The sequence below is a fragment of the Pipistrellus kuhlii genome, unplaced genomic scaffold, assembly GCF_014108245.1.
Source record: "Pipistrellus kuhlii isolate mPipKuh1 unplaced genomic scaffold, mPipKuh1.p scaffold_m20_p_1, whole genome shotgun sequence".
Classification (NCBI taxonomy): Eukaryota; Metazoa; Chordata; class Mammalia; order Chiroptera; family Vespertilionidae; genus Pipistrellus; species Pipistrellus kuhlii.
The window spans coordinates 29805826-29831176 of NW_023425404.1; the positions used below are offsets into that span (position 1 = coordinate 29805826).

Sequence of the window (25351 nt, forward strand, 5' to 3'; positions counted from 1 at the left end):
CCTCTGCCAGCCTGATTGCTCCCAACTGGCCCCCATGCTGGCCTGGTCACCCCCACCTGCCTCCCCGCCGGCCTGGTCATCCCACACAGCCTGCTGTTCAGTTGTTTGGTTGTCCCTCACTAACCCCACTGCTGGCTTGGTAGCCCCACACAGCCTGCTTGTTTAGTTTTTTGGTCATCCCTCACTAACCCCCCTGCCAGCCTGGTAGTAGACAGCCATCTTGTGAGGGTGTGAGGGTTAATTTGCATATTACCTCTTTATTATATAGGATGCTTCAATAACTATAAAGTGCAACATAAATTACTGTTAAAATACAACAAAGAACATCTGTTTGTACATTTAAATGATTTTAAAGAATTCTAAGTCAGTATCTACATCACGAGATATCTATATAAAATGAGTAAATTAGAATGAAAATGTTACCAAGTTTGTATCACTTCCAGTTTAGTAACTTTAATGAGTCTCATCTGAATATTTATTTTCTACATGATGGACTTTCTGCTTTTAAAATATCATGATATGATGTCCTTATAATTCTACTGATGCTTACATAATATTTGTTGCTATTTAGGGTCAATAATTTTAAATGATACTTTATATTGAATAAGGCACTTATTGATGATGATTATTTTGACTCAAGTCTAATTTTAGTTCCATATAAGGTAGTAATGTCTTAAAGATTTTAACAAGGTTTTCTTTCTCTCTTATTCCAGGAAGATCACTTAGCAACAAATACTTGAGGTTTCTGTAAAAAAACAAAGAAGTTATTTAAATTATAGCATTAAAACTAAACTTGATTTATTGACTTTTAGAAAAAACTACACAAATAATGTATATATTCATTGTCAGAATTACATCAATAATTCTAGCTGAATCTTTCCAAATACCATATGTATATTATGGCATAGGATACCTTTGCCTAAGAGTGATAAATGTGAATCTTAACCTAGAAAGGGAGACAAACCAGGAAAGTTCTTGAAGGAACTCAAGGTGAAGCCTTGAAGCCTCAACTAATGTAAGAAACAAATAACCTAGTACTTTTGGTTCTAATGTTTAAAATTCTCAAACTTCCTGTGATAGGTTATTGGCAAAACATGGGGGAAATTAGTTTTAAAAACAGAGAAGAAGCCTAATAGCTAATCTTTGAGAGCTTACTGTAGCAGGCACCATGCTGGAGCTTTACTTAGATTTATGTTTTTTAAGCAATATTCCTAAAAAATGTAATAAAACCATAATGTATTAAGGTTGATAATTTCAACTGTTTTAAGGTATTAAAGACGAAAGTTAAGTCATTTTCTTATATTTTTCAAAACACGACACCATCCCTCAAGTGTTTTAAATTCTGATTTTTCACCTTAACATCATTATCAAGTTTCCATTTTGGCACTGACCACCTACCTTAAATGATGCAAAGCAATGATGCCTTTGTCTGTGACATTCCCACATGAAATTATTTCCATTTCCAACAAACTTTTTTGTAAATTTTCAAATTGACTAATTCTCTCCAAACAGCCATCCTCGATATAATGACACTTGCATAGCCTTATTTTTTCAACATGCTGTAGGCCCTCTAGGAGGAAAAGAGCAGTTTAAGAACCTGTTTTACTATTAAAATAACCAACTCTCACCAAAACCAGTTTGGCTCAGTAGATAGAGCGTCAGCCTGCTGACTGAGGGGTCTCAGGTTCAATTCCGGTCAGGGGCATGTGCCTTGCTTGTGGGCATGTCCCCAATGGGGGGTGTGCAGGAGGCAGCTGATCGATGTTTTTCTCTCATCGATTTTTCTGACTCTCTATCCCTCTCTCTTCCTCTCTGTAAAAAATCAATAAAATATGTATATTTTTTAAAAAAAATAAATAAATAACCAATCCCTAGTTTTCCCAGGGCTGTTCTGATTTTAGGATTGAAAGTCCCATGTCCTGGGAAACCGCTCAATCCCAGGAAAACTGGAACAAATAGTCACCTTAATAACCATAGACGGTATTCACCATACAGGTTGTGCTGATAAGACTATTTTGCAGTGAAACATCCAGGAACTGGGGGAAACACACACACACACACACAAAACCCACTCAAGCAGAAGCTGTATGGGTAGAATTATTCCCTACATCATTGAGGATTTCTCAATGACAAAAGTTTGACAAAGACAGTTTGACAAACAAGGCTTGGATTTTAAGTCAATAAACTACAGAATAAAGTCATATAGAGACAAACTTAGTAAGGGGGAAAAGGAGAGGAAGATGCTTATAACCTCTAATTTGAAAATATTATAAATCAGAAGAAACAATCTGGATGGTATTAAAAAGGCAAAAAGGACATATCTATGACTATAATATTCAACTGCAACAAAATGTCACTGTAAATCACCTGCATTTTTCATAAGCAAATGATAAGGCAGTTACCCAGGTGATCAAATCCGATGCTCATGATACAAGAGTCGGTAGCATCGATGGCCTGGATCTTGTATTTGTCCAGAGGGCCTGTGGGGAGGTTGTTGTAGTCCTTCTGCCACCTCTGCTGGCCGTGATAGCGTACCATGGCCCCACAGCGCAGCAGCCACTCGGAGGCTGCCCTTTCGGGGCCCACATCCTTGATGCGTTCATAATCTACTCTATTGGAGAGAGAACAGAAGCAGTTAGCTTTTACTATAATCATTACCTTTTTAACTATATTCATCAACAAAAAGACAATAGAAAAAAGTTTCATTTCAAATGACTGAGGAGGGAAACAAGTATACTACTGAGATCCATGTAAAAGAAAAACATACAATGGCTCTACCTGCTACCTTTCCTGCTTTATTTTTGTTTCCAAGTGAACATCTCTGAAGGTATATTATTTTTATGTGAGTTTTTCAGGCAAATGTGAGTCTTCATTGATTCAGATGTAGCACAGTGCTTGACACCAGGAAGTACCGTATTTTTTGGACCATAAGACGCACTTTTTTCCCCCCAGAAGTGGGGGGAAAAAGTCCCTGTGTCTTATGGTCCAAATATAGCCTACACATATACTTTTAAAAAAAAGTTTTTTTACTTGCCCGGCTCTGTGTGGTCTCTGTGTGCTTGCCCGGCTCTAAAATGGTTCTAAATGCTGCTGTTTACTTTACAGGGTTGATTACATGTGTTTATGACTGTGATGTTGGGTTTTAATGCACATAAAATATTTTAGGACACTATTTGTTTCAGAATCTTTTTTTCTTCATTTCCCTTCTCTAAAAACTGGTGCGTCTTATGGTCCGGAGCGTCTTATGGTCCGAAAAATACGGTACTTAATAACTTGTATCGAAAGAATGATATACCTGGTTATTGTTTTTATTAATGATAAAAGATTAAAGGGAATAATTTTGAACCTATGTTCAAATTAATCTCATTAAAGTGATATTCATTAATTTTTATATATGCCTTTTTCCCTAGTCAGTGGTGTTATTGCTATATTAAGCAATGAGAAAATTAGCTTCTTCAGTTTCAAAATGATACTTCTAAGCATGCCTCCCAATTATTTTTTAAAAACTTGAATTGCCTTGATAGTATTCAAAAGGCTAACTACATCTATTAAGAAGCCATAGAATAAAATATCCTAAAATATTTATTACTGATATTTTCTGATTATAAAAATAATGTTAATTTTAGAAAACTTGAAAAGCATGGAAAAGCCAAATAAGATAAAAGTCACTGATATCTTGCAACCCAGTTATGTTAATACTTTGTCATCTATTTTGGGGTCTTATTCAACTTGTGTATATATATTTTTGTTTGTTTTTAAACAAAATGAGGCTCCACTGCACATACTATGCAAAAAAACAACAACATTTGGAATACAAGAAATAACCAAATACCTATTGCAAATTCAGCTAGCTTTAACAATTCCCACATTTCTTCGTTTAAATTAGAGTAACTTACTTATTAAACACTGTATTCAGCCAGCCCCAGAAGTTTCTGGAGTCACGTGACCATGGGAGTTTTTTTAAGCCACACAACTGCCAGGAAATTTTTCCAAACAGCATCATTTGATCTAGAAACACAACACAGTATTAATATTAGATCATTAACTGGCAATCAGAGTCATGTACATATAGTCACTTCACAACTTCAGAGTCAATGATGTGCCAATAAAGCTGATGATTCACTTGCCTCTTGATCGATATTGAACAAGTCATTCCTGTCTCAGTTTCCCAGTTTCTTTTGCTTCAAAAAAAAAAGCTCTGTGGTTCCTTATAGCCTTGATATGAAGTCCCATTGTTCTATCCTCATTTGGTGTCTGTCTGCACTGTTGCCACCTGGTGTCCATTTAAATTACTGAAAGCAATCCCACTCCCAATCTACATTTCCAGTACCAAAATGGCACACTAAAATCACCTAGTGAGCAATGTGCCATGGTCCACACAGTTACATCCAGGAAGGAAGAGGTGACATGGAAACATATCTTCCTATGACAAGAGTGCAAATAGCGTCACCAGAACAGTGCAAAGAGCTGAGGAAGGGCAGCTGGGAAAGACTGGGCAAGTAACTTCACCTCCATCACCCTTGGTTTTCTCATTTGTAAAATGAGATGATGTACGCAGATGATTTCCAGCTGTAAAAACCTATAACCATGAGTTGAGAAAGTGATTTTTGAATTGGATCTCACTTAGATTTACGTCAATTCAAATTTCTCTAGAAGTATGCCAGGTGGGGGGACGGGGGGCGGGGGAGGAGAGGGGGGTATACTGAGAAATGAAACTCAGTCTCTGCCTTTGAGGAACTAACAACTTAAGGCAGAGTGGAGTGAGTGAAAACAAGTTATCAAGTAGTTAAAATAAAGGATTTGCCTGATAAATACGTACTTCAAAAGTTAAAATAAAAACAGACCAGAATTTCAATAATCCAGGTGATAAGCTGAGGCAGGGACATTTAAATCATGTTGCATTTCAGTTTAGTTAGTGTATGAGGGTAATGAGAAGAGGAGACAATTTACTCAGTCACATCAGAAAGGCTCTGGCATAATCAGCCAGGAAATTTGGACTTTCTTCTGCAGGTGGCTGTGAGTCACTGAAATTTTAGCACACAACACAGGCATTTTGAGAACTATGCTTCAGGAATATTACTCAAACAGCAACGTCAAGATCGAGTACACTAGCACCAGAAAGAGACAGCTAACAAGGGCTTCAACTACATGTGGCCATGGGAAAGGGCTGGGGGGTGGGGGAGAGGGGAGTAGGGAGAGGAGAATTGGAATGACATTGCAGAATGGATTCCACGTGATTCAGAAAGTGAGATTATAGGGGCGAGGACCAGAGAAACTGAAGATGACACCAAGTTTTGCTCCTGAGTCACTGGTCGGATGATGGTGCCATTATGAAATCAATGTCAGAAGGACAGGGTTGTGGTTTACTCCCCAGTTCTTCACATTCTAAATATGAAGTGTTGGCAGAACTTCTAAGAGGAAATGACCAACAAGTGATTAGAATCAGAGTCACAAAATGGTATAGCTGGAAGGAACTCAGATCACCTAGACTAAACTGTCCCCATGTCACCTCATTTAGAGACGAGGAAACTGAAGCCCTGATATTAAGTAACTGGCTGACACCCTACATCCTTTCCAGAACAAGGTGGGGTTTTAATAAATGCATGTGTTTAAAAGGACTTGCCCAATGTTTCATGGCTAACTGGTGGCAGTGCTGAAACTTGAACCTAGTTCTGGCTACTCCCAGTCCAGAGCTCTTAGTCATAAGATAGCCCTGCAACTCAGGGAAAAAGGGAGGAATAGAAAGAGGCCTGAGTGGGAGCCACCTCAGAGGATGTTGAGGTTGTGGAACAGTGAGAGATGAGGTCTAAGGACAGAATCTGGAATCACCTACCCACTCCCTCCCTTTTCCACCATCACTCTGACTGCATTACTGCAAACTTTCCCTCCCCCCTGCTATTCTTTCACAACCTCAGCCCCTCCCAGCTTTTTGTTAAAGCTTCCTCCATCTGTGTCCACCTCTAATAACTCCACTGGCTGCCAACCTCATTTATAAATCTGGGTTTTCTAGCTTCAGTTCTACTCATGCTGTACCATTCCTCTCTACCCACCCAATCTTGTCTATGGAAATCTTACCCAACTTCAAGATCTTATTCAAATGCCATCTTCAACCATCCATCTATTCATTCACTCAATAAATATGTATTGAATGTCTGCCATACCTAGTTCAAGAGATATAATAGGAAGATAGAAAAACAAAATAAAACAACAGAACCATGAGATAAAGACATGGTTCCTGTCCTCAGAGAATTTATAGTCTAATGAAGGCAGGAGACATAAAGAAATAGTATGCAACATGGTGTCTTAGTAGAAATATGAACAAATTCTGACAGAGCCTAAAAGACTTTTCTTTTCGGATGGCTCTTAAAAGATGATTAAAAGTTTCCAGTTAGGCAGAAAAAAGAAAAGTATGTAGAGAAAAAGGAAGCCCAAGGATCATATCTTATTCATTTCCATTTTGTGTAGTACCTAGCACAATGCAATAGTTTAATAAATATTTGCTAATATTCTTTAATGATTGATATATTTTCATGGAGAAAGGTAAAAACCAGAGAAACTGTTATTAAGCAGGTAAATTTAGTGGTCTATGAAAAACTGATGTACTTTGACTTATTTTGGCCCACCTTATAAATCAGCTTAAGAAAAAGGCCAAATTTACTACTTCCGCTATGATTTCTAAAAATACTAGATATATTAAAATAATTTAAATATAAAAATCAAATTTTTATTTATCAATAAAGGTAAAAAATAAATTGGAAGGTTTTTACATTCTCAAATGTAACTGCTAATTAGTATTAGCAATTTCTAATGAATTCAAGCTACCTCTGGAAATGCTTTCTATCGATATATGGAAAGAGGAGACCTCTAGTGGTGAGTTGGTGAATTTAACTCTAAGGAATTAAACCAGTTAAAGTGTTAAACATTACTACTAAATTACTGCTGCAATAAATAATTCAGTATTTAAAATAATTTAAAAAGACCTTCTTACTGTCATAACATGGCTTAGAGCCATACATTTGTAATGTTTCTAAAATCTGCAATTATGTTTATGACTTAGAAAAGGCCAGACCTCTCAGCTGAGGGTGGTCACTCAGGAACACAAATGTCGCTAACCAAATATATTACAGGGTGTATAAATGTAAGGTGAGCTCTTGATTTGAAATTACTTAACTGAAAGGGGAGAGGGTAAGCAGAAAAAAAATTTATAAAACATGTATTGGAGTGCTTTTACCTTGTTAAATAAGAAACACATGCTCAAAATCAGAGCAATAAAAAGCTACTAAGGTCCATGAAAGTCTGATCACAGACCCTGGAAGTGTCTAATTCTGTATTCAGTCTAGTAACAAATCAACTACTACATCTGTGCAAACTAAAAATAACCATCTCCACTACATACCTATCAGAATGACTAAAATAAAAAATAGTGACACCGAGCTAACTGGTTTGGGTCAGTGAATAGAGCGTCAGTCCATGGACTGAAGGGCTCTGGGTTCAATTCCAGTCAAGGACACGAACCTCGGTTGCAGGCCCTGGTTGGGGCACGTGTGGGAGACGACCAATCGATGTGTCTCTCTCACATTGATGTTCCTCTCTCTCTGCCTCTCTCCTTCCCTTCTACTCGCTCTAAAAATCAACAGAAAAATATCCTCAGGAGAAAGTGGATCACTCGAGTATTGCTGGTAGAAATGTATAAAGCTACAGCCACTTTGGAAAAGCAGTTTGGCAGTTCCCATAAAAATAAACAGGTGCTTATCTTATGATCCAGCAATTGTACTCTTGGGCATTTCTCTCAGAGAAACAAAAATAGGTTCATACATAAAAAGCTGTAATGTTCACAGCAGCTTTATTTAAAAAAAAAATAGTTAAAAACTGGCAACAACTCAGATATCCTTTAATGGGTGAATGGTTGAACACACTGCGGTACCATGACATACTACTGGACAGGAAGAAGGAATGAGCCATCAATACATATCATGATCCCTCAAGGGATCATGCTGAGTGGGGAAAAAAGCCAATTTCCCAAAAGTTACACACAGTATAATTCTGTTTATATAAGTTCTTAAAGTGACAATTTTTTAGAAAGGGAGGAAGCTTGGGGAAGGGTGCCCTGCTGTGGGGAGGTGTGGTTATAAAGGGGCGGGGAGGGATTCCAGTGAGGCAGCTGTGCTGACGCCTGGCAGTGGGGGTGGACACAAGAACCTACACACGTGACAAAAACGATGTGGAGCTAAATACACACATAAACGTAACCCTGGGGAAATCTAAATAAAATTGATGAACTGTGTCAATGTCAACTGCCTGGTAGTAATGTACCCTTGTTTTGCAAGATGTTATCATTGAGGGACACTGAGTATCAATGGCACCCAGAATCTCTGTTTCTTCACTGTATGGAAATCTACAATTATTTCAAAAAAAAAATTTTTTAATTTCAAAAATAGCCATCCCTTTTTTTTTTTTTTAAAGGTAACATTCTATGTTGTTTTCACAAAGAGCAAAACATGTACAACTTATCCAGAAGGGTTAAAACCGTTGGAGCAGAATAATGCCCGAATCTTCACTGTGCTAAATAAAACCTGATGAGCCTTCTGAGAGAGACTCTGCCATTAATCAGCCCTACTCCATGGGGGGCGGGCGGGGCCGGGCACAGAGGTGAACTGGCTTCCAGAGGCCACCGGCCTGACGACTGGAACCAAATCCAAACGGACAGGTCAAGTCCTGCCAGCAGTGAAGCTGTGTCATTCTGTTTTTCTGTCCAGCTGTTCTGACCCTACAAGCGTCAAACTGCCATTCCGCAGGGCGTTAAGCTGGCACAGTGACAACCACATAATGTAAGAGAAATAAGGTACTGGGGAGCTCACAGCCCACCTCCTCCCTCTCCAGGTAGGAGCTCGGGAGGGTGGCCCGTGCAGGTGAGCCGGCAACCCAGGCCCGCACGGCGTACTGAACACTGACTGCATCTGGGCCCAGAATGAACCATAAGGAAACACATCATCGCTAAAGGGTGGCCTGGCTCATCCAGGCGGTGCGTACATAAGGTGACCAGACGTCCCGATTTCTAACAATGTGTCCCGCGGCGTTTTAAAAAAAAAAGTCCCTCGGGACTTTTTTTTAAAACGCCGCGGGACACATTGTTAAGAATCGGGACTGTCCCGCCAGAAGCGGGACGTCTGGCCACCGTATGTGTACAGGTAAGTATTATTATCTCCACAAATAACCGGGTGGATGGCCGCGTCAGGAGCCCCACGGAGAGAAGACCGCGCGGCTGTACGGGCCTCGGTCCGGGGGGCGGGCTCAGGCCGGCCGGCGGGCGCCTTCAGCGGGCACCGGGCACCGGTCTGGGCGGCGCCGGGATGGAGACCGCGGGTGCTCAGCCATCCGCCTCGAGCTGACCCGGGCCGGGGCCCGAGAGCCGGGGAGCCGGGGAGCCGGGGAGCCGGGGAGCCCGGGACCCGACGGGGCTGGGCGGGCCGAAAAGAAGGGAGGCCGCTGGGCCCGTCCAATCGAGTTTTCACTACAATCATGCCGGGCCCCGCATCCGGTGGACGTCAAAGGTCAGACCCCGCGAAGCGGCGGGGCAGGTTCTCGGTAAACCCCGCGCGGGGAGAAGGAAAAGGGCAGAGTGAAACCACCACCCTCGGCCCGTCCCGCTCGGGCCCGGCTCCTCAACTCACTGCGTCGCAGGGAGGGCGCGAGCGAGCGTCCCGGCGTGTACGCAGCGCCGGCCTGCCCTTCGCCCTCCGCCGCGCGCGCTCATTGGCCCCCCGGCGGCTGCTCCCACGTGAGCGGAGGCGCGCGCCTCATTGGCCCGTACGCGGGGGGCAGGCCCAGAGGACACCGCGGTCTCTGCAGAGCGTCCTGCTCCGTTGGCCCAGCTGGGGCTGCGGCCGGGGAGGGGACGCAGGCGATGGTGCCCGCGCTGCGTTACCTGGGCACTGCCTGCGGGTGGGCCCGCGGGGGTTTCCCCAGGGGCATCCCCGCCGCGGCGTGCGGGTCCGCGCTGGGGTGGCCGCGGCCGCTGTGCCAGGGTGGCCGCGGAGCCAGCACGAGGTGAGTAGCCGCTGGCCCGCCCCCGCCGCGGGCGCTGCATCTTAGAGGCGCTCCTTGCTGGACCTGAGCCCTGGCTCTGCTTCCCTGCCCCCGGCGTGAGAGAAGGTCGAGGTCCGGGGGAGCGCGGGCTCCAAACTCGGATCTCAGGAGCTAGCTGCAGGATGGATTCGTTGTGTTTGTGGGCGGGAGGAAAGAGAATAAGAGTGTTGAGTAGAGGGCTACTACAGTCTGTCTTTGAATACACCCCCTCCACGACCTACGTTACTCTGGGCGGGTTTGCTTAAGCTCCTTGAAGGTTCGGCTGTCAATTGGAGCTAGGCTCTCCCGCAGGTGATCGTTTTGAGCGTTCAAGGACCCAGCCCACTGTAAGCAATCAAATCACGCTGTTTATTAGCTGGCATCTCTGGTGTTCCTTAGAAGATCTGATTCCAGTCTTAGATCAGTTCCAGGCGGACACTGCGTAGAGTTACCTCAAGGAGAAGCAGCTCAGTGTCTAATCAAAGTCTGCAGAATTCATGGTCCTGTGATTTAAAGTTTGGAGGTCACATTGGAAACCACTGTTTTCCTTCTTTAGATTGGAAATCTTGGCTGTTTCGAGAATTACAAAGTTAAGTGTGACTGGAGCTTAGCGTCAGAGATGGTGTGGAATGACACCGGAGACGGGCTACATCAGGGGTTTTATTTTATTTTAATTGCAAGGTGAATTTTATTCTAAGAGCGTTTGGAAGCTTTTAAAGGGTTGTTGAGAAGAGGGAGTGATTGAATGCTAATCAATTTTTAAAAATTTACTCTGGTTGCTTTATGTTATTGTATTGGAGGGGGATTAAAATGGGATAGGATTTGGGGAAGCTTTTTTTTAAGGAAAGAAAAGTAGGGTTAGGGAAGGTTTTGTTTACACTTTTTATTTTGAAATAATTATGGATTTATAAAAGTTTGCAACAAAGCAGCACTCTTATTTACCCCAATGATAACATCTTACATAACTATAGTCCATATCAAAACCAGGAAATTGACATCTGTACAATCCATGAACCTTGTTCAGATTTCATTAGTTTTACATGCACTCATTTGTGTGTGCAATTTAATTATGTGTTAATTTGTGTAACTACCACCACAATTCAGAAACAAATATTCCATCAATACAAAAATATCCCTTGTATTATATTCACATCTCATCTCTACACCTTTCTAACCTCTTGCTAACCTGTGGCAACCACTAATCTATTCCCTAGCTCTATAATTTTCCACTTTGAGAATGTTCTGTAAATAGAATTACACAGTATGTAATCTTTTGAGATTGGCTTTTTTTTTTTTTTCACCTTGAGATCCATCTAAGTGTTACCTATGTGAATAGTAATTCCCTTTAATTGTTGAGTATCATTACATAGTATAGTTGTATCACTTTTTTTTTAATCATTCACCATTTGAAGGATATCTGGGTTGTTTACAGTTTTGGGCTACAAATAAAGCTGCTATAAACATTTATGTGCAATCTTTGTATGAGCAAATTTTTTCTTTCTCTGGGTTAAAGGCAGACACTAAGACCTACAGTAAGTACATGTTTAGTTTTTTAAGAAACTGCCATATTCTTTTTTCAGAGTGACTGTTAATATTACATTCCTTACAGTAATATGTGAGGGATCCAGTTCTTCATCATCCTCACCAGCATTTGGTATTATCGTGTGTTTTTTTTAGCCATTTTGATATGAGTGTACTGATATATCATTGTAGTTTTAATTTGCATTTCCCTAATGAGTAATGGAATTGAACATATTTTTTTTTTTTTTTTTTTTTTAAATATATATTTTATTGATTTTGTACAGAGAGGAATGGAGAGAGATAGAGAGTTAGAAACATCGATGAGAGAGATTCATCAATCAGCTGCCTCTTGCACATCCCCTACTGGGGATATGCCCGCAACCAAGGTACATGCCCTTGACCGGAATCGAACCCGGGACCCTTCAGTCCCCAAGCCGACACTCTATCCATTGAGCCAAACCGGTCTCGGCAGAATTGAACATATTTTCATGTTCTTATTTGCCACCTGTATATCTGTCCTCTTTGGTGATATGTTTGTTCATATCTTTTGCATCAAAATAATATAATACAAAGGGGATCAAATGGGGGTGGGGAGGGGAGAAGCAAGAGTGTCAATATTCCTTTAAAACTTAGATTTGTTTACCATAAGGTCAGTGCTAAAGGGAATCTTTTACATCCTCATTGCAGTTAGACTTTACAAGGCCTTTCTAGTTTTTAGAATGGTTGTATAATCAGGGTTTGACGTGGCTGAACTTGTGGTTCTGAACCTATTAGCTGTTTTCTTTTTAACAGAAAAGATTATAAATTGTTGCATATCAAGGTGTTGAAGACTTAATGTGTTAGCTAATCCTCAAGAATACTGCACTTGAATTTTAGAAGAATAGATGGTAGAGAAGAGTGTGATGCTTAACACCTGTAGCTGGCCCAGGCAGAGTACTGTGGAGATTTAGAGCATCTTGATCAACTAGCCACCCTGCCTGCCGGGTGTAGCTGGTTATTCTACTGACCAGCAATGCTGGTAACTTTTAAGGGTATCTTCTTGAGTATGAAGCCAAATAGCACAAAAACCAATACATATTTGCTTTTAACAACTATAAATTAATAGTTTAATTAATTATCCATAGATGACAACAGTGTTGCATGTGAAGTTTGATGAGGTCTACTGTAAACGTGCATTATTTTTAAAGTGACTTTCTCTTGAAGCTCATTTGATGTAGTCGTTATCGGTGGCGGAATTGTGGGGCTCGCCTCTGCCAGAGCACTCATCCTGCGGCATCCAGCACTTTCCATTGGTGTTCTGGAAAAGGAGAAGGAATTAGGTATGTATGGCTTATGTATGTTATCAGTGTTGCTCTTCAGGCTTATCCAGAACACCCTCTTATTTTGTCAATTCTGCATCTGTAATGCTGAGTGTCGATGTTAGTACTATGCTAGTTTGAGTTCTCCCTAAAGTAGAGTCTGGGACTAGGACTTGGGTGTAAGTAATTTGAGAGGTTCTCTAGGAGACAGGAGTGAGGGGGTAGGGACAGTAAACAGGGAAGGAGGGAGAGCCACAGGAGGGTACCTTCTTGAAGGTGCTGCTGTGAGTTTGATTCTACTGGGACCTCTGAGGAGCTCCATAAACATTTCCCAGCACCATGGTCATTTATCCACCAGCTCCTGTCCCTATTGGTTGAGGACTGCCTCTAGGAATGTTGAGTACTCTTTCCCCACATTAGACAAGGTCCTGGGGCAGAGTGCAGGGAACTATAATGGTCCCTTAAAGTTGTATGCTGGAAGTGAGAGGTGAGTTTGTGCACCAAAGTTGTAACTACAAAGGTGGGCTGGAGGGATGTGGCACAGGCAACAAAGATGGCGGTAGGAAAATTTACCAGTACTCTGGCTGTAAGAATTTTAAATAATGTGGTCTCTGATAGCTTCAAATGTTTGTTCCCCCACTTCTTAGGTTTTGTATGTCATTTATTTTTCTCTTATCCTATTTCTCTTGTTTGGTAGCTATTCACCAGACTGGACATAACAGTGGTGTCATACATAGTGGAATTTATTATAAACCGGAATCTCTAAAAGCTAAATTATGTGTACAGGGTGCAGCCCTCATCTATGAGTACTGTAACCAAAAGGGAATTTCTTACAAGCAGGTTGGCAAGGTATGGTATTTTACTCGACTTATTTATAACTTAACATTTTCTTACTGATGTTTAATGTTGAATTTTTTTTAAACCCTGGATTTTCTTTCTTTATATCAAGTAATTTGCAGAATCTAATATTAGAGAATAACTTTTTTAAAAGATGGTGTAACTAACTCCATGTAATTAAAAAAATTTGGTAGGTTTTTAATGACTTTATAGAGAGAAGAAAGGAGAGGGAGAGAGAAACATTGATGTGGAGAGAGAAACATTGATCGGTTGCTTTCCTTATGAACCCCGACCGGGATGGGACCTGAAACGGGTACGGGATGAGGCTCCAACCAACTGAGCCACACCAGCCAGGACATTCCATGTAATTTTTAAAGTAACAGCTTTATGACATAATTTATATACCACACAATTCACCCTTTTAAAATATACAATTTAGCTGAAACCGGTTTGGCTCAGTGGATAGAGCGTTGGCCTGCGGACTCAAGGGTCCCAGGTTTGATTCTGATCAAGGGCATGTACCTTGGTTGCGGGCACATCCCCAGTGGGGGGTGTGCAGGAGGCAGCTGATTGATGTTTCTCTCTCATCGATGTTTCTAACTCTCTATCCCTGTCCCTTCCTCTCTGTAAAAAATCAATAAAATGTTTTTTTAAAAATAAAATAAAATACACAATTTAGTTTGTAGTGAAGTCATAGAAGGTGTAGCTATCACCATTATCTAATTTTAGACCATATTCATTTTCCCAAAAAGAAACCATATGCCCATTAATAGCCATTCCCCACTCCCCCTACTTCCTAGTTTTGCTTCGTCCCAGGCCCTGGCAACCACTAATGTATTTTCTGGATCTGACTATTCTGGACGCTCCATGTAAATGAATTCATACAGTATGTTGTCTTTTGTGACTGGCTTCTTTCACTTAGTATATATTTTTCAGGTTCATTCATTTGTAGCACGAATCAATACTTCAATCTTTTTATATGTTTTATTGTGTAGGTATACCAAATTTTGTTTATCCATTTTACACTGATGGACATTTGGGCTGTTTCCGCCCTTTGGCTATTATAAATAGCATTGCTATGGAATCTATGTACAGGTTTTTGTATGAACTTGTTTTCATTTCCCTCGGACATGGACCTAGGAATGGAATTACTGGGTTAGAGGTAACTCCATGTTTAACGTTTGAGGAGCAGCCAAACTGTTTTCCAAAGCGCTGCACTATTTTATATTCCTATCAACAATTAATGAGGATTCTAATATCTCCACATCCTCACCAACTTCTATTATTATGCCTTTTTTATTTTAGTTATCCTCAATCTGAACAGGTATAAATCATTGTGGTTTTGATTGTGATTGGCATTTCCCTAATTTATTAATGATATTGAGCATCTTTTCATATGCTTATTGGCTATTCATTTATCTTTGAAAACATGCTATTCAAATCTTTTGCTCAGCCGTGGCTGGTTTGGCTCAGTGGATAGAGCATCGGCCTGCGGACTTAAAGGTCCATGGTTCGATTTTGGTCAAAGGCATATGCCTGAGTTGCGGGCTCAATCCCCACTGGGGGGTGTCCATGAGGCAGTTGATCAGTGACTCTCTCTCATCATTGATGTTTCTATCCCTCTCTCACTCCCTTCCTCTCTGAAATCAATAAAAAAAATATATTTTTAAAAATCTTTTGCTTGCTTTTTAAATTGGGTTGTCTTCTCATTGTTGAGTTGTAAGTGTCCTTCATATATTCTGGATACAGTCCCTTATTAGCCACAAGATATTTACTAAAATACTGCTAAAACATTAAGATATTTTTATTTTTAATATAAAATAATAGTAATGGTAACAGTAATTTAAAAAATATTACTAAAGTTTTTCTCCCATTCTGTAGATTTTTACTTTCTTGAAGGTATCCTTTGAAGTACATAAGTTTTAATTTTTATGAAGTCCAGGTTATCTTTTTCTTTTGTTGTTTGTATGTTTAGTGTCATACCCAAGAAATTGTCACCTATTCTTAGGTCATGAAAAATTACTCCTATGTTTTTTTAAAAATATGTTTTTATTGACTTTAGAGAGAGACGGGAGAGGGACAGAGAGATAGAAACATCTATGAGATAGGAACATTGATCGGCTGCTGCCCACACACCCCTACTGGGGATCAAGCCCGCAACCTGGGCATTGCCTTGACTGGGAATCGAACTGATGACCTCTTGGTTCCTGAGTTGACACTCAACCTCTGAGCCACACTGGCTGGACATTACTCCCATGTTTTCTTTGAAGAGTTTTGTTATAACCTTAGCTCTCACCTTTGGGTCTATCATCACTTTCCTTTTCCCCCAGATGAATTGGTTTAATTCCAGGTGCTAAAGAATTTGGGATAGAACAAATACCGTAGAGTATACTTCGGCAGAATTTTAGGCTGGGTTTGCTCTGACTTCCCAGCTGAGGTAGGAATGGCTGAGAACTAAAGAGAAGAGGAACTACAGAACGATTTTTTTTTTTTAACAAAAGTTTATTATTAAATGTAGGCTTCAGTGCAACATTTCATTCTAGCTATAAGTGGTAACACATGTTATGGCAGAGAATCCAGATGTTGAAACAGAAATGGAATTAAGGATCACCATTGACCCAGGTACAAGGAACAGCTTATTTTTTTTGCCAGAATTCTTAATTCCAAATGTGGGATCTCCCCGGGTATGGTATTTCTTTCCCATAGCCTTCACTTTTAGCTCCTTGAGTTTCTTCTGCCCCTCTTTCTGTTTCTGCTTGAATACCTTACCATCTTCACCCATTTTCTTGGCCTGCTTCTTGGGTTGCTTCAAGGACTTATTAACACCTTCACAGCCAGCTGGCCGCCCTTTCCACAGACCCTGCCAACAGAAGATTCCTGCCTCACTCTAGAACACATGTGTCAAACACAAGGCCCGCGGGCCAAATCCGTCCCGCCAGGCCTTGCAATGTGGCCCGCACCGCGCTGTCATCACTACACTCCGCTGCGTTTCCATCACAATGACAGTTTATGACTGTTCAGTAAACCATTCGGCCCGCGATTTAGGCTGGATTTTAGATTTTGGCCCCTTCTCTGATTGAGTTCGACACCCTAGCTCTAGAAAGAGGAAGGGGGAAAGAGGAGCATTGATGTGATAGCAGAGCATCTGATGGTTGCCTTCTGCACACCCCCTGCTGGGGATCGAGCCCACTACACAGGCATGTGCTCTGACCAGGAATCAGCAATCTCTTGTACACTGAATGATGTCCAACCAACTGAACCATACTGACCAGGGCCACTTTTTAATTAATTGTGGTATACTGTGTGAGGAAGGGGTCCAGCTTTATTGTCTTGTATGTGTCGATCCAGTTGTTTACCACCATTTGTTGAAAAGACTATTTTTTCTACATTGCTTTTTGTCTGTATCACAACTCACTTATGCATAAATGTCAGAGGGTATGTTTAGGATTCTCAATTCTATTCCATTGATATATGCCTATCTTTATATCCTATCACACTATTTTGATTACCCTAACTCTTTATTTTGTAATCAGGGAGTGTGAGTCCTTCAACTTTGTTCTTCTTTTTTCAAGATTGTTTTGGCTAACTGTTGCTCAGAGTTGGTTGAGCATCTGTCCTATGCACAAGGAGTTCACTGGTTCGTCTCCTGGTCAAGGCACTGCCCAGGGTTGCAAGCTTGATCTTCAGTATGGGACATGCTGGAGGCAGCCGATCGATGTTCTCTCTCATCAATGTTTCTCTCTCTCTTCCTCTCTGAAATAAATTTTAAAACTAAAAAAGCAACACATTTTTAAAAAACATATTGTTTGGCTGTTTATGGGTGCCTTGCATTTTCATATGAATTTCAGAGTCAGTTTGTCCGTAATTCTAAAAAGGCAGCTGGGATTTTGATAGATATTATATTGAATCTATAGATCAATTTGGAGAGTATTGCCATCTTAACAATATTAAATCTTATGAACATGAGATGTCTTTTCATTAACTAGATATTTCTTTCAACAGTTACATATTTTTCATTGTGCAGGTCTTGCATTTCTTTTGTTAAATTTATTCCTTGGTATTAGTTTAATAGGTATTTGTTCTTTTGGTATGTGGATTCCTTAGAATTTTCTATATGTAGGATCATACCATCTGAAAATAAAATAGTTTAACTTCTTTTTCAATTTGGATACTTTTTATACTTTTTCTTGCCTAATTTCCTTGTGTAAAATCTCTAATGCAATGTTGAAAAGTGAAAGCAATGAAAGTGGACAACCTTGTGATTTCCTGATCTTAAGAAGAAAGCATTTAACTTTTCACTATTAAGTATGATGCTAGTTGTGGGTTTTTTGTAGATGCCCTTTATCAGATTGAGGAACTTCCTTTCTATTTCTAGTTCATTGAGAGTTGTGTTGTTGTTTTAATCATAAAAGGGTGTTGGATTTTCTCAAATGCTTTTTCTGCTTCTGTTGAAGCAATCATGTAGTTTTTGTCTTTTATTCTATTAATATATTACATTAATTGACTTTTGGATGTTAAGTTGATCTTTCATTCCTGCAGTAAATTTCACTTGGTCAGGGTATATAATCCTTTCTGTATGTTGCTGCATCAGTTTACTAGTCAGGACTCATATCAATATTCACAAGAGATGTTTGTCTGCAGTCTTGGTTTTTGTTTTGTTTTGTTTGTTTTTTTAATCTTTGTCTGGCTTGGGTATCTGGCTAATACTGGCCTCACTGAATTAGTTAGGAAGTGTTCCTTTTTGTTTTGTTGGAAGAGTTTGTGAAGAATTGGTATTAAATCTTTAAAACATGTGGTAGCACTCATGAGTATAGTTCCTGGGCCTGATCTTTGTGGGAAGTTTTTAAGTTATTAATTCAATCTCTTTGCATGTTATAGGTCTATTCAGATTTTCTTCTTGAATCAGTTTCAGAAGCTTGTGTCTTCCTATGAATTTGTCCACTTAATGTAGATTATCTAATTTGTTGGCATAAATTATTCGTAATATTCCCTTGTAAGTCTTTTTCATGTAATTTTTAAAAATAAAAGTTCATTGTTACCATTAAAAATGCTATGAAGATTTAAAAAAATTATATGGGGAAATGGTCCCGACATACAATAGTATGAAGTTAAAAAATATGTAAAACTGTGTTTATAGTTTTTATGGTTGAGATATAAGAGTTCTTTATATAGTACTCTGGATACTAGTCCCTTATCACCTATATGATTTGCAAATATTTTCTCCCATTCAGTGCTTTGTCTTTTCATTTTCTGGATAGAGTCCTTTGACTCCACTTTTGTTCTTAAGGTTAGTTATTTGTTGATTTAAATAACCTTTACACCTTGATTAAGAATATTATCTCTATTAAATGTTGACTCATTGCTATGAAATAATAATTTGTAAATTCTTATTTACCTGGGAATATACATCTGTGCCTTCCTTGCTGTGAGCTGTTAAGGAAGAAACTATTTTAAGAAGAAACTTTGCCCAAAAATAAATAGAAAAAGAGTCTTGAGTAAAGTTGATAAATTTACCTATTTTTTTCTTTGCAATGGGATGCATTAGTAAATACTTTGTAATATACTTTATTATAGGAAATAAAATGGATAGTTTTATGTTTATGATATCCCATTATACTGAATACCAAATGTTTTCTTTTTTTTTTTTTTTAATATATTTTATTGATTTTATACAGAGAAGAAGGGAGAGAGATAGAGAGCTAGAAACATCGATGAGAGAGAGTCATTGATCAGCTGCCTCTTGCACACCCCCTACTGGGGATATGCCCGCAACCAAGGTACATGCCCTTGACCAGAATAGAACCCGGGACCCTTCAGTCCCCAAGCCGATGCTCTATCCATTGAGCCAAACCGGTCTTGGCACCAAATGTTTTCTTGATGAACTGGTATTTTACATTCTCTTATAGAAAAAAGAAGGCCATTCTGTTTTGTTGTTGCTGATTTTTAAAATTTTGTTTGTTTTTTAATGTAAAGATTAAGTAATTGAGTGCTTCTCTCCCTTCTGGGACTGAGGGAGTGAAGGTGATAACAATTGATTATGGCCAAGATGTGGAAATTGAGATTACATCTCAACTTTGAGGAAAATTCTTCATGCACTTTTTTTAAAAAATATATTTTTACTGATTTCAGAGGGTGAGGAAGTAGGAAAGAGAAATAGAAACATCAATAATGAGAAAGAATCATTGATCCGTTGCCTCTTGCATGCCCCCCACTGGGGATTGAGCCTGCAACTCGGGTATGTGCCCTGACCAGGAATCGAACTGTGACCTCCTGGTTTATATCAATAGATTGACACTGAACCACTGAGCCACGCTGGCTGGGCTCATGCAATTTTCTAAAGAGAACTTTTTCCAGTGGAGGAGGAAAATGATGTCATGAAGGAATGTTGAAGTAGAGACATGAAGAAAAAGCAATTTTAAAAGATCAATCCAATTTGTCATGTAACAATTTATGATTTTTCTAGTCACTTTATCTTTCATAGCTGATGATTTGTTTAACTCTATTTACATTATCATTTTTTTTAAGCTTATAGTAGCTGTAGAACAAGAAGAAATTCCCAGACTTCAGGCCCTGTATGAGAGAGGCCTGCAGAATGGTGTCCAGGGCCTGAAGCTGATCCAGCAGGAGGATATAAAAAAGAAGGAGCCATATTGTAGGGTAAGTGATTCACTAACTCCACACACATACTCACAGGGACATTTGCATTTAGGGCTCGGATTTGTGCACATAGAGGCTGAAAGTGAATTTATAGGAGGAAGGAATTATATAGAAACAAATAATCCTGTCACGAAAGCAGTGGGGTAACAAACACAAGAGGGCTTTGCCACAAACTCTGGACACTTGATTTCTTCTTTCCCTAAGTCATTATAAGAAACATCCAAACCTGTAGAGCAAGCATGTCAAACTTGCGGCCAGCGGGCTGCAAGCCTCATTTACATAAATGGGCCACCAGTTTGACATGCTTGCTGTAGAGAATTTTTGTAAGCTTATTTGCGCCAAACTGATGACATTTGCCAGGGAGCAAGATCTCAGGTGCTCTGGAGAATAAGTTTTGCAGCTTCTTTTATGCATTTGAAATTAAAGAGGGAAGTTTATGGGATGGTGAGAGAAAGCAAGGCAGGGATTAGAATAGTTAACAAGATTATGTGCTCTCTTGAGGGTGGTTACAGTTTATTTCTATGGTGTGTTAACCTAATTGCACACACACAATGGACTAGGCTTGCTTAAGGCAAATATAAATCTCTTTAAAAATAGTGTTTTTTTTTTTTTTTATTGATTTGAGAAAGAGGAAGGGAGAGGGAGAGAGAGAAAAATGGATCAGTTGCCTTATACACACCCTGACCTGGGATCACACCCACAACTTGGGTATGTGCCCTGACCAAGATTCAAACCAGCGACCTTTTTTTTGCATGAGACAATGCTCAGACCAACTGAGCCACACCAGCCAGGTTGCAAAGATAAATTTTGTACTAAAGAGGTTATATGCCTGGGACATGAGTACCTACCATGACTGGTTGAGTTAGGGATTTATGATCAGATCACCCTGTGAGGTTACTTCCCATAGGACCCCTCTTCTCACTCACACCAATGAAAAAATACCAGGTCTGAAGGACATAAGCAAATGCAAGAGAAGGTCTGAAACCATATGACATGTTTGGAAAGCACTGAGTGATGAGGTGTGGTTGGATCACAGGGTGTGTAGGAAAATACAAAAAGTAAGACTAGAAAGGCAGGATTAGGCCCACCTAAAGGGCCTGATATTCATGCTGATAACTTTGAAGTTGATATAGTAGGTACAGAAGCCACTGAAAATTTTTGAGGAGAGTGGCTGTATTTCAGGAAGATAAGGGTGGCATGAGTGTGAAGGGTAGGTTGTAGGGTATCTTGCTTCAAAACAAGCTATAGGGGAAAAACCTTTCTTTTATTCATGAGAGAGACATGAATAATAATTCTCTGCATAACAGTTTTCTTTGATAGCCTTTAAGACACTGTCACTTCAACCCCCTAGTTCCACTGGCTGTTCCAGTGAATGGCTGTATCTCCTGTTCCTTCTCCCCTACCCTTTTATGGACAATGTGCAGGAGCTGGACTCCAGCCTGCTGGTGTGGCTCAGTGGTTGGGGATGTCACAGTTTGGTTCCTGGTTAGAGCACATGCCTTTGTTGCAGGCTCTATCCCCAGTGGGGGCCATGGAGGAGGCAGCCAAACAATGGTTCTCACTCATCAATGTTTCTGTCTTCTCTCCTTCTCCCTTCCTCTCTCTGAAATCAACAAAAGCACTAAAAAGAAAAAGAACTGGACTCCAGGTACCTGTGTTAAAGAGTCTGGCTTCTAACTCATTGCCAGACAATGCTTATCAGAAGCTTTTAGTTTAGTCAGAGAGTTTAGGCAAACCGGCACTTGAAAGATGACTAAATAGTGTGACGTGTGAAAGAGGTATGCTCTGCTTTTCTCTGAGGCCTCTGCAGAAGTGATCTGCTTTATATAATGCCACATTGTAATTTCCAATGCCTATTTAGGGTGGCAATATAGCAGTAGTAGTATAGTAGAAAATATAGTCTGGTTATTTCATAAAGGTGTCATGAGTAAATTCCTCCTTTCTCTCCCAACCCCACCACTGCTGCCAGCAATGATGGGCAAAATTTGCATAATACAAGGTTACTTCTGTTTCTTCTAGGACCTCCAAAAGGAAAAGTATATTAGGGCAGCTCTAAAGGGCTTCTTAGAGCAGATTCCTTTCAGCAAAAGATTTAAGTACTCTTAGTGGGGGCATTTTGGAAAATTTTAAACTGGCTCTATGAACTTTGACTTTGGAGGATAGCTCTTAACAGCTCTCATCTGGGCAGATCCTGACTGCTGCGTCTGACCTTAGCTGTGCAGATCCATCTGCCTTTTCTTTAGTTGGTCAACCACATGGTCATCTGTTCCTCCTGACTTCTACCTCCTAGTGTTCCCTGTTTTGCTTGCCTGGTTCTTTTCTAGCCATCTGGCCTGCGGTGGCCTAAGATTTCAAGTTCTGACTTGCTAACCTGGACAGTGCATGCCCAGCTCCTGGCAGACTGCTAGCCTGTCCAACCCCCATCCTGGGCCAGGGCACTGGATTGGTTGGCAGCCGTGACTCACTCCACCTTCCCCCAACGTACACATATAGGTAGGGCCCACCAGCATCTCATGAGGAGGGGCAAGGCCAAGGCCAAAACTACAATAGAAAGGGAAAGAAAAGAAAGGAGATCTTTTAGAGAATGTCTAGAAAGGGTAACTATCTGGTATGTTTAAAGATAGCAACCTTCAAAAGTTCATCCATTGAGTAAATGTTTGAGTGCCTTCTGTGTGTCAGGCATTGTACTAGGTAATAGGAATATAAGATGAATGAAGATATTTGGAATTCCAAAAATCTTTTGATATGGAGCATTTTTACAGCACACTTTTATCCCACTGTTATACTTGTCACAGAGTTTTATGCTAGGTAAGGAAGTTTTTGTGACTAAACTCTTGGTATTATCCTAATTTAGATTTTAAGATTATTGTATCCAAAATATTATTTATAGGTTGAAATTGAATTATAGCTATTGACTGATGAATTTAGGGATTGTCAGGCCATATAAAGTCAAATATAAAATCTGAGTGTATCTACTCTATCAAAACAAAAGGGATGATTTCCTGTACTTGGGCAAATGCTCTCATATTCTGGAAGCAGACATCAGGAAAATGGTGAAGTTTTTCAAATGTTGCTTTCAGTTCGTGAAAAGAGACTATTGGGTGTTTTGTGAGCCTTTAGTATGATCTGGGCACATGGCAACATTGGTCAGGGGTAGGTGGCAAAGTCAAAAGCTTTGAAGGATAAGTGCTGGGGTTCTTTTCCCAGCCTTACAAAGGGTTCAGCATTCTGGAGAAAGGGGCTGCACGTAGATGATTGAAAAGGAGTCCAAAGACAAAATGTATTTTTAAAAGGCATTGGGGTCAGAAGAAGCTAAAAGGAACTGAAGACTCTCCCTTGACCAAAGACTTGGATTTATCCTAAGGCAAGGTGGAAATATATACTTCAAAGGGTACAATATCAAAGGATTTGTACTGAAGCATTATCAGTTTGGGGAATAGCCTACAGCTGTTCAGGTGTTTGGCCAACAGGAGGCAGTAAAATGCTCTGAGCTGTCTGGCAGTAACAATCCTATTCAGGTTTGGGGGAAGTGCCCTTTAGCCGTTTCCAACAGGTAAACTACATTTCACTCAACCCTGTTGAGCTCTCCAAGGTTCACCAACCTTTTGGCAAAACTCTTGAAATTATTACATGCTGGAATTTGTTCTCAGCAGATAAGCAGGTAAATGTATTGGGGTGGGGCACTGAATACAATAACAAAATATTTTAAACTAAAATTCATGCACTGGAGGGGGATCCCTCAGCCAAGCCTGTCCCCTCTCATCGTCTGAGAGCCCTTAGGGATGGGAGGCAACCCGGCAATTAGGGGAAGGTGACGCCCCATCACACCTTTGCTGCTGCCACTGCCGGCACTGCAGCCTTGGTTACCTGAGCCTCAGGCAGTCCTGGGTGGCTGGGCAGCTGCCATCTGAGGCTTGCCTGCACCTTGGGCCAGCCCTGGGCGGCTGGGGGGCTGAGGAGACTGGGAAATTCCAGAGATAGGCACATGGAGCAGCTGCGCCTGCCTGTGGGTGGGCCCGGCCTTGCCAAGCTCCTGCCACCTGGTGGGGCTAAGGGGACTGGGCGCCGCCATCTTGTAGCTGTGGGCACTGCCATCTTTGAGGGCAGGGCAGTCAATTCGCATATTTCCTCCTCATTGGCTATGGTGCCACCATATTTGTGGCAGTGTGAGGCTCAATTAGCATATTCCCTCTTTATTAGAAAGGATAATATCAAATATTATAAAACCACAACAGTGAAATGCTGTGCTGGCCAAACAAGAAGACAGCAGCATTTACCTGTCATACTCAGCTTCTGGGTCTTAGTTATCCTGGGAACCAGGCAATCCTCTTTGGGAAGATTGATAGAGAAAACTAATATTCTCATACACATTAAGGCAAGATAAAATGGTGCTGTTACTAAGGATTCCTCAAAGTGTAGTCCATACTTAGTGTGTGAAATTCTACTTTTATCCTTTTCTTCAGAATTAGAAAAGGATACATTTATTCCAAAACATTGAATAAGTAATGCTTGTAAATAATTTATCTATAGAGTTTGAACATATCTTGGCAAAACATACATACACACACCACCACCACCACCACCACCACCACCACCAGAAGAACAACCCAGGCTGTTAATTTCTCATATTACCTGAAGATAAAGTTTGAATTAACCATATGTGATCTTCATTCAGTATTTGCAGTCTTGAAAATAGAGTCTGCAGCAAATCAAATCAATGCTCTGCAAACATATGAACAATACCAAGTTCTCACTGAGTGTGTATGACATATGATCCACTACTGAGAAAATCTCAGTGGAGTTTATTTAAAACTTTAATTGGAGAACATTATGATAAGTGAAATAAGCCAGTAATTGAAAGACAAGTACCATATGACTTTACTCATATGTGGAATTTAATGAACAAACTGAACTGACTACCAAGCAAAATAGAGACAGACTCATAGAGAGCCAGCAGCCAGCTCTGGTGTGTG

General features: G+C 40.4%; 2 protein-coding genes across 7 annotated transcripts in view; one reads left to right on the plus strand and one right to left on the minus strand.

The window, feature by feature from the left end:
• Positions 1-436: 436 nt before the first annotated feature.
• On the minus strand, positions 437-10048 carry DMAC2L (distal membrane arm assembly component 2 like). Of its 5 annotated transcripts, XM_036437483.2 has the most exons (6): positions 6076-6093; positions 4128-4181; positions 3897-4008; positions 2403-2611; positions 1399-1570; positions 437-745 (listed from the first exon to the last, which is right to left on the minus strand). In XM_036437483.2, the coding sequence occupies exons 3-6, from the start codon at positions 4001-4003 to the stop codon at positions 613-615; spliced, it is 621 nt and encodes a 206-aa protein (XP_036293376.1). In that variant the 5' UTR covers positions 4004-4008; positions 4128-4181; positions 6076-6093; the 3' UTR covers positions 437-612. The 5 variants fall into 5 exon arrangements, with proteins under 5 accessions (XP_036293376.1, XP_036293404.1, XP_036293368.1 ...); XM_036437511.2 differs by lacking the exons at positions 4128-4181; positions 6076-6093 and adding an exon at positions 9926-10048; XM_036437475.2 differs by lacking the exons at positions 4128-4181; positions 6076-6093 and adding an exon at positions 9672-9802.
• L2HGDH (L-2-hydroxyglutarate dehydrogenase) overlaps positions 9815-25351 on the plus strand; it is a 38863-nt gene continuing 23326 nt past the window's right edge. Inside the window, exons 1-4 of one of the 2 annotated variants that reach the window (XM_036437417.2) lie at positions 9816-10047; positions 12790-12905; positions 13582-13733; positions 20247-20378. In XM_036437417.2, the coding sequence (XP_036293310.1) occupies positions 9905-10047; positions 12790-12905; positions 13582-13733; positions 20247-20378 (543 nt within the window). In that variant the 5' untranslated portion in view covers positions 9816-9904. Of the gene's footprint in view, positions 10048-12789; positions 12906-13581; positions 13734-20246; positions 20379-25351 lie in introns of both variants that reach the window. The other variant, XM_036437421.2, reaches the window with a different exon arrangement.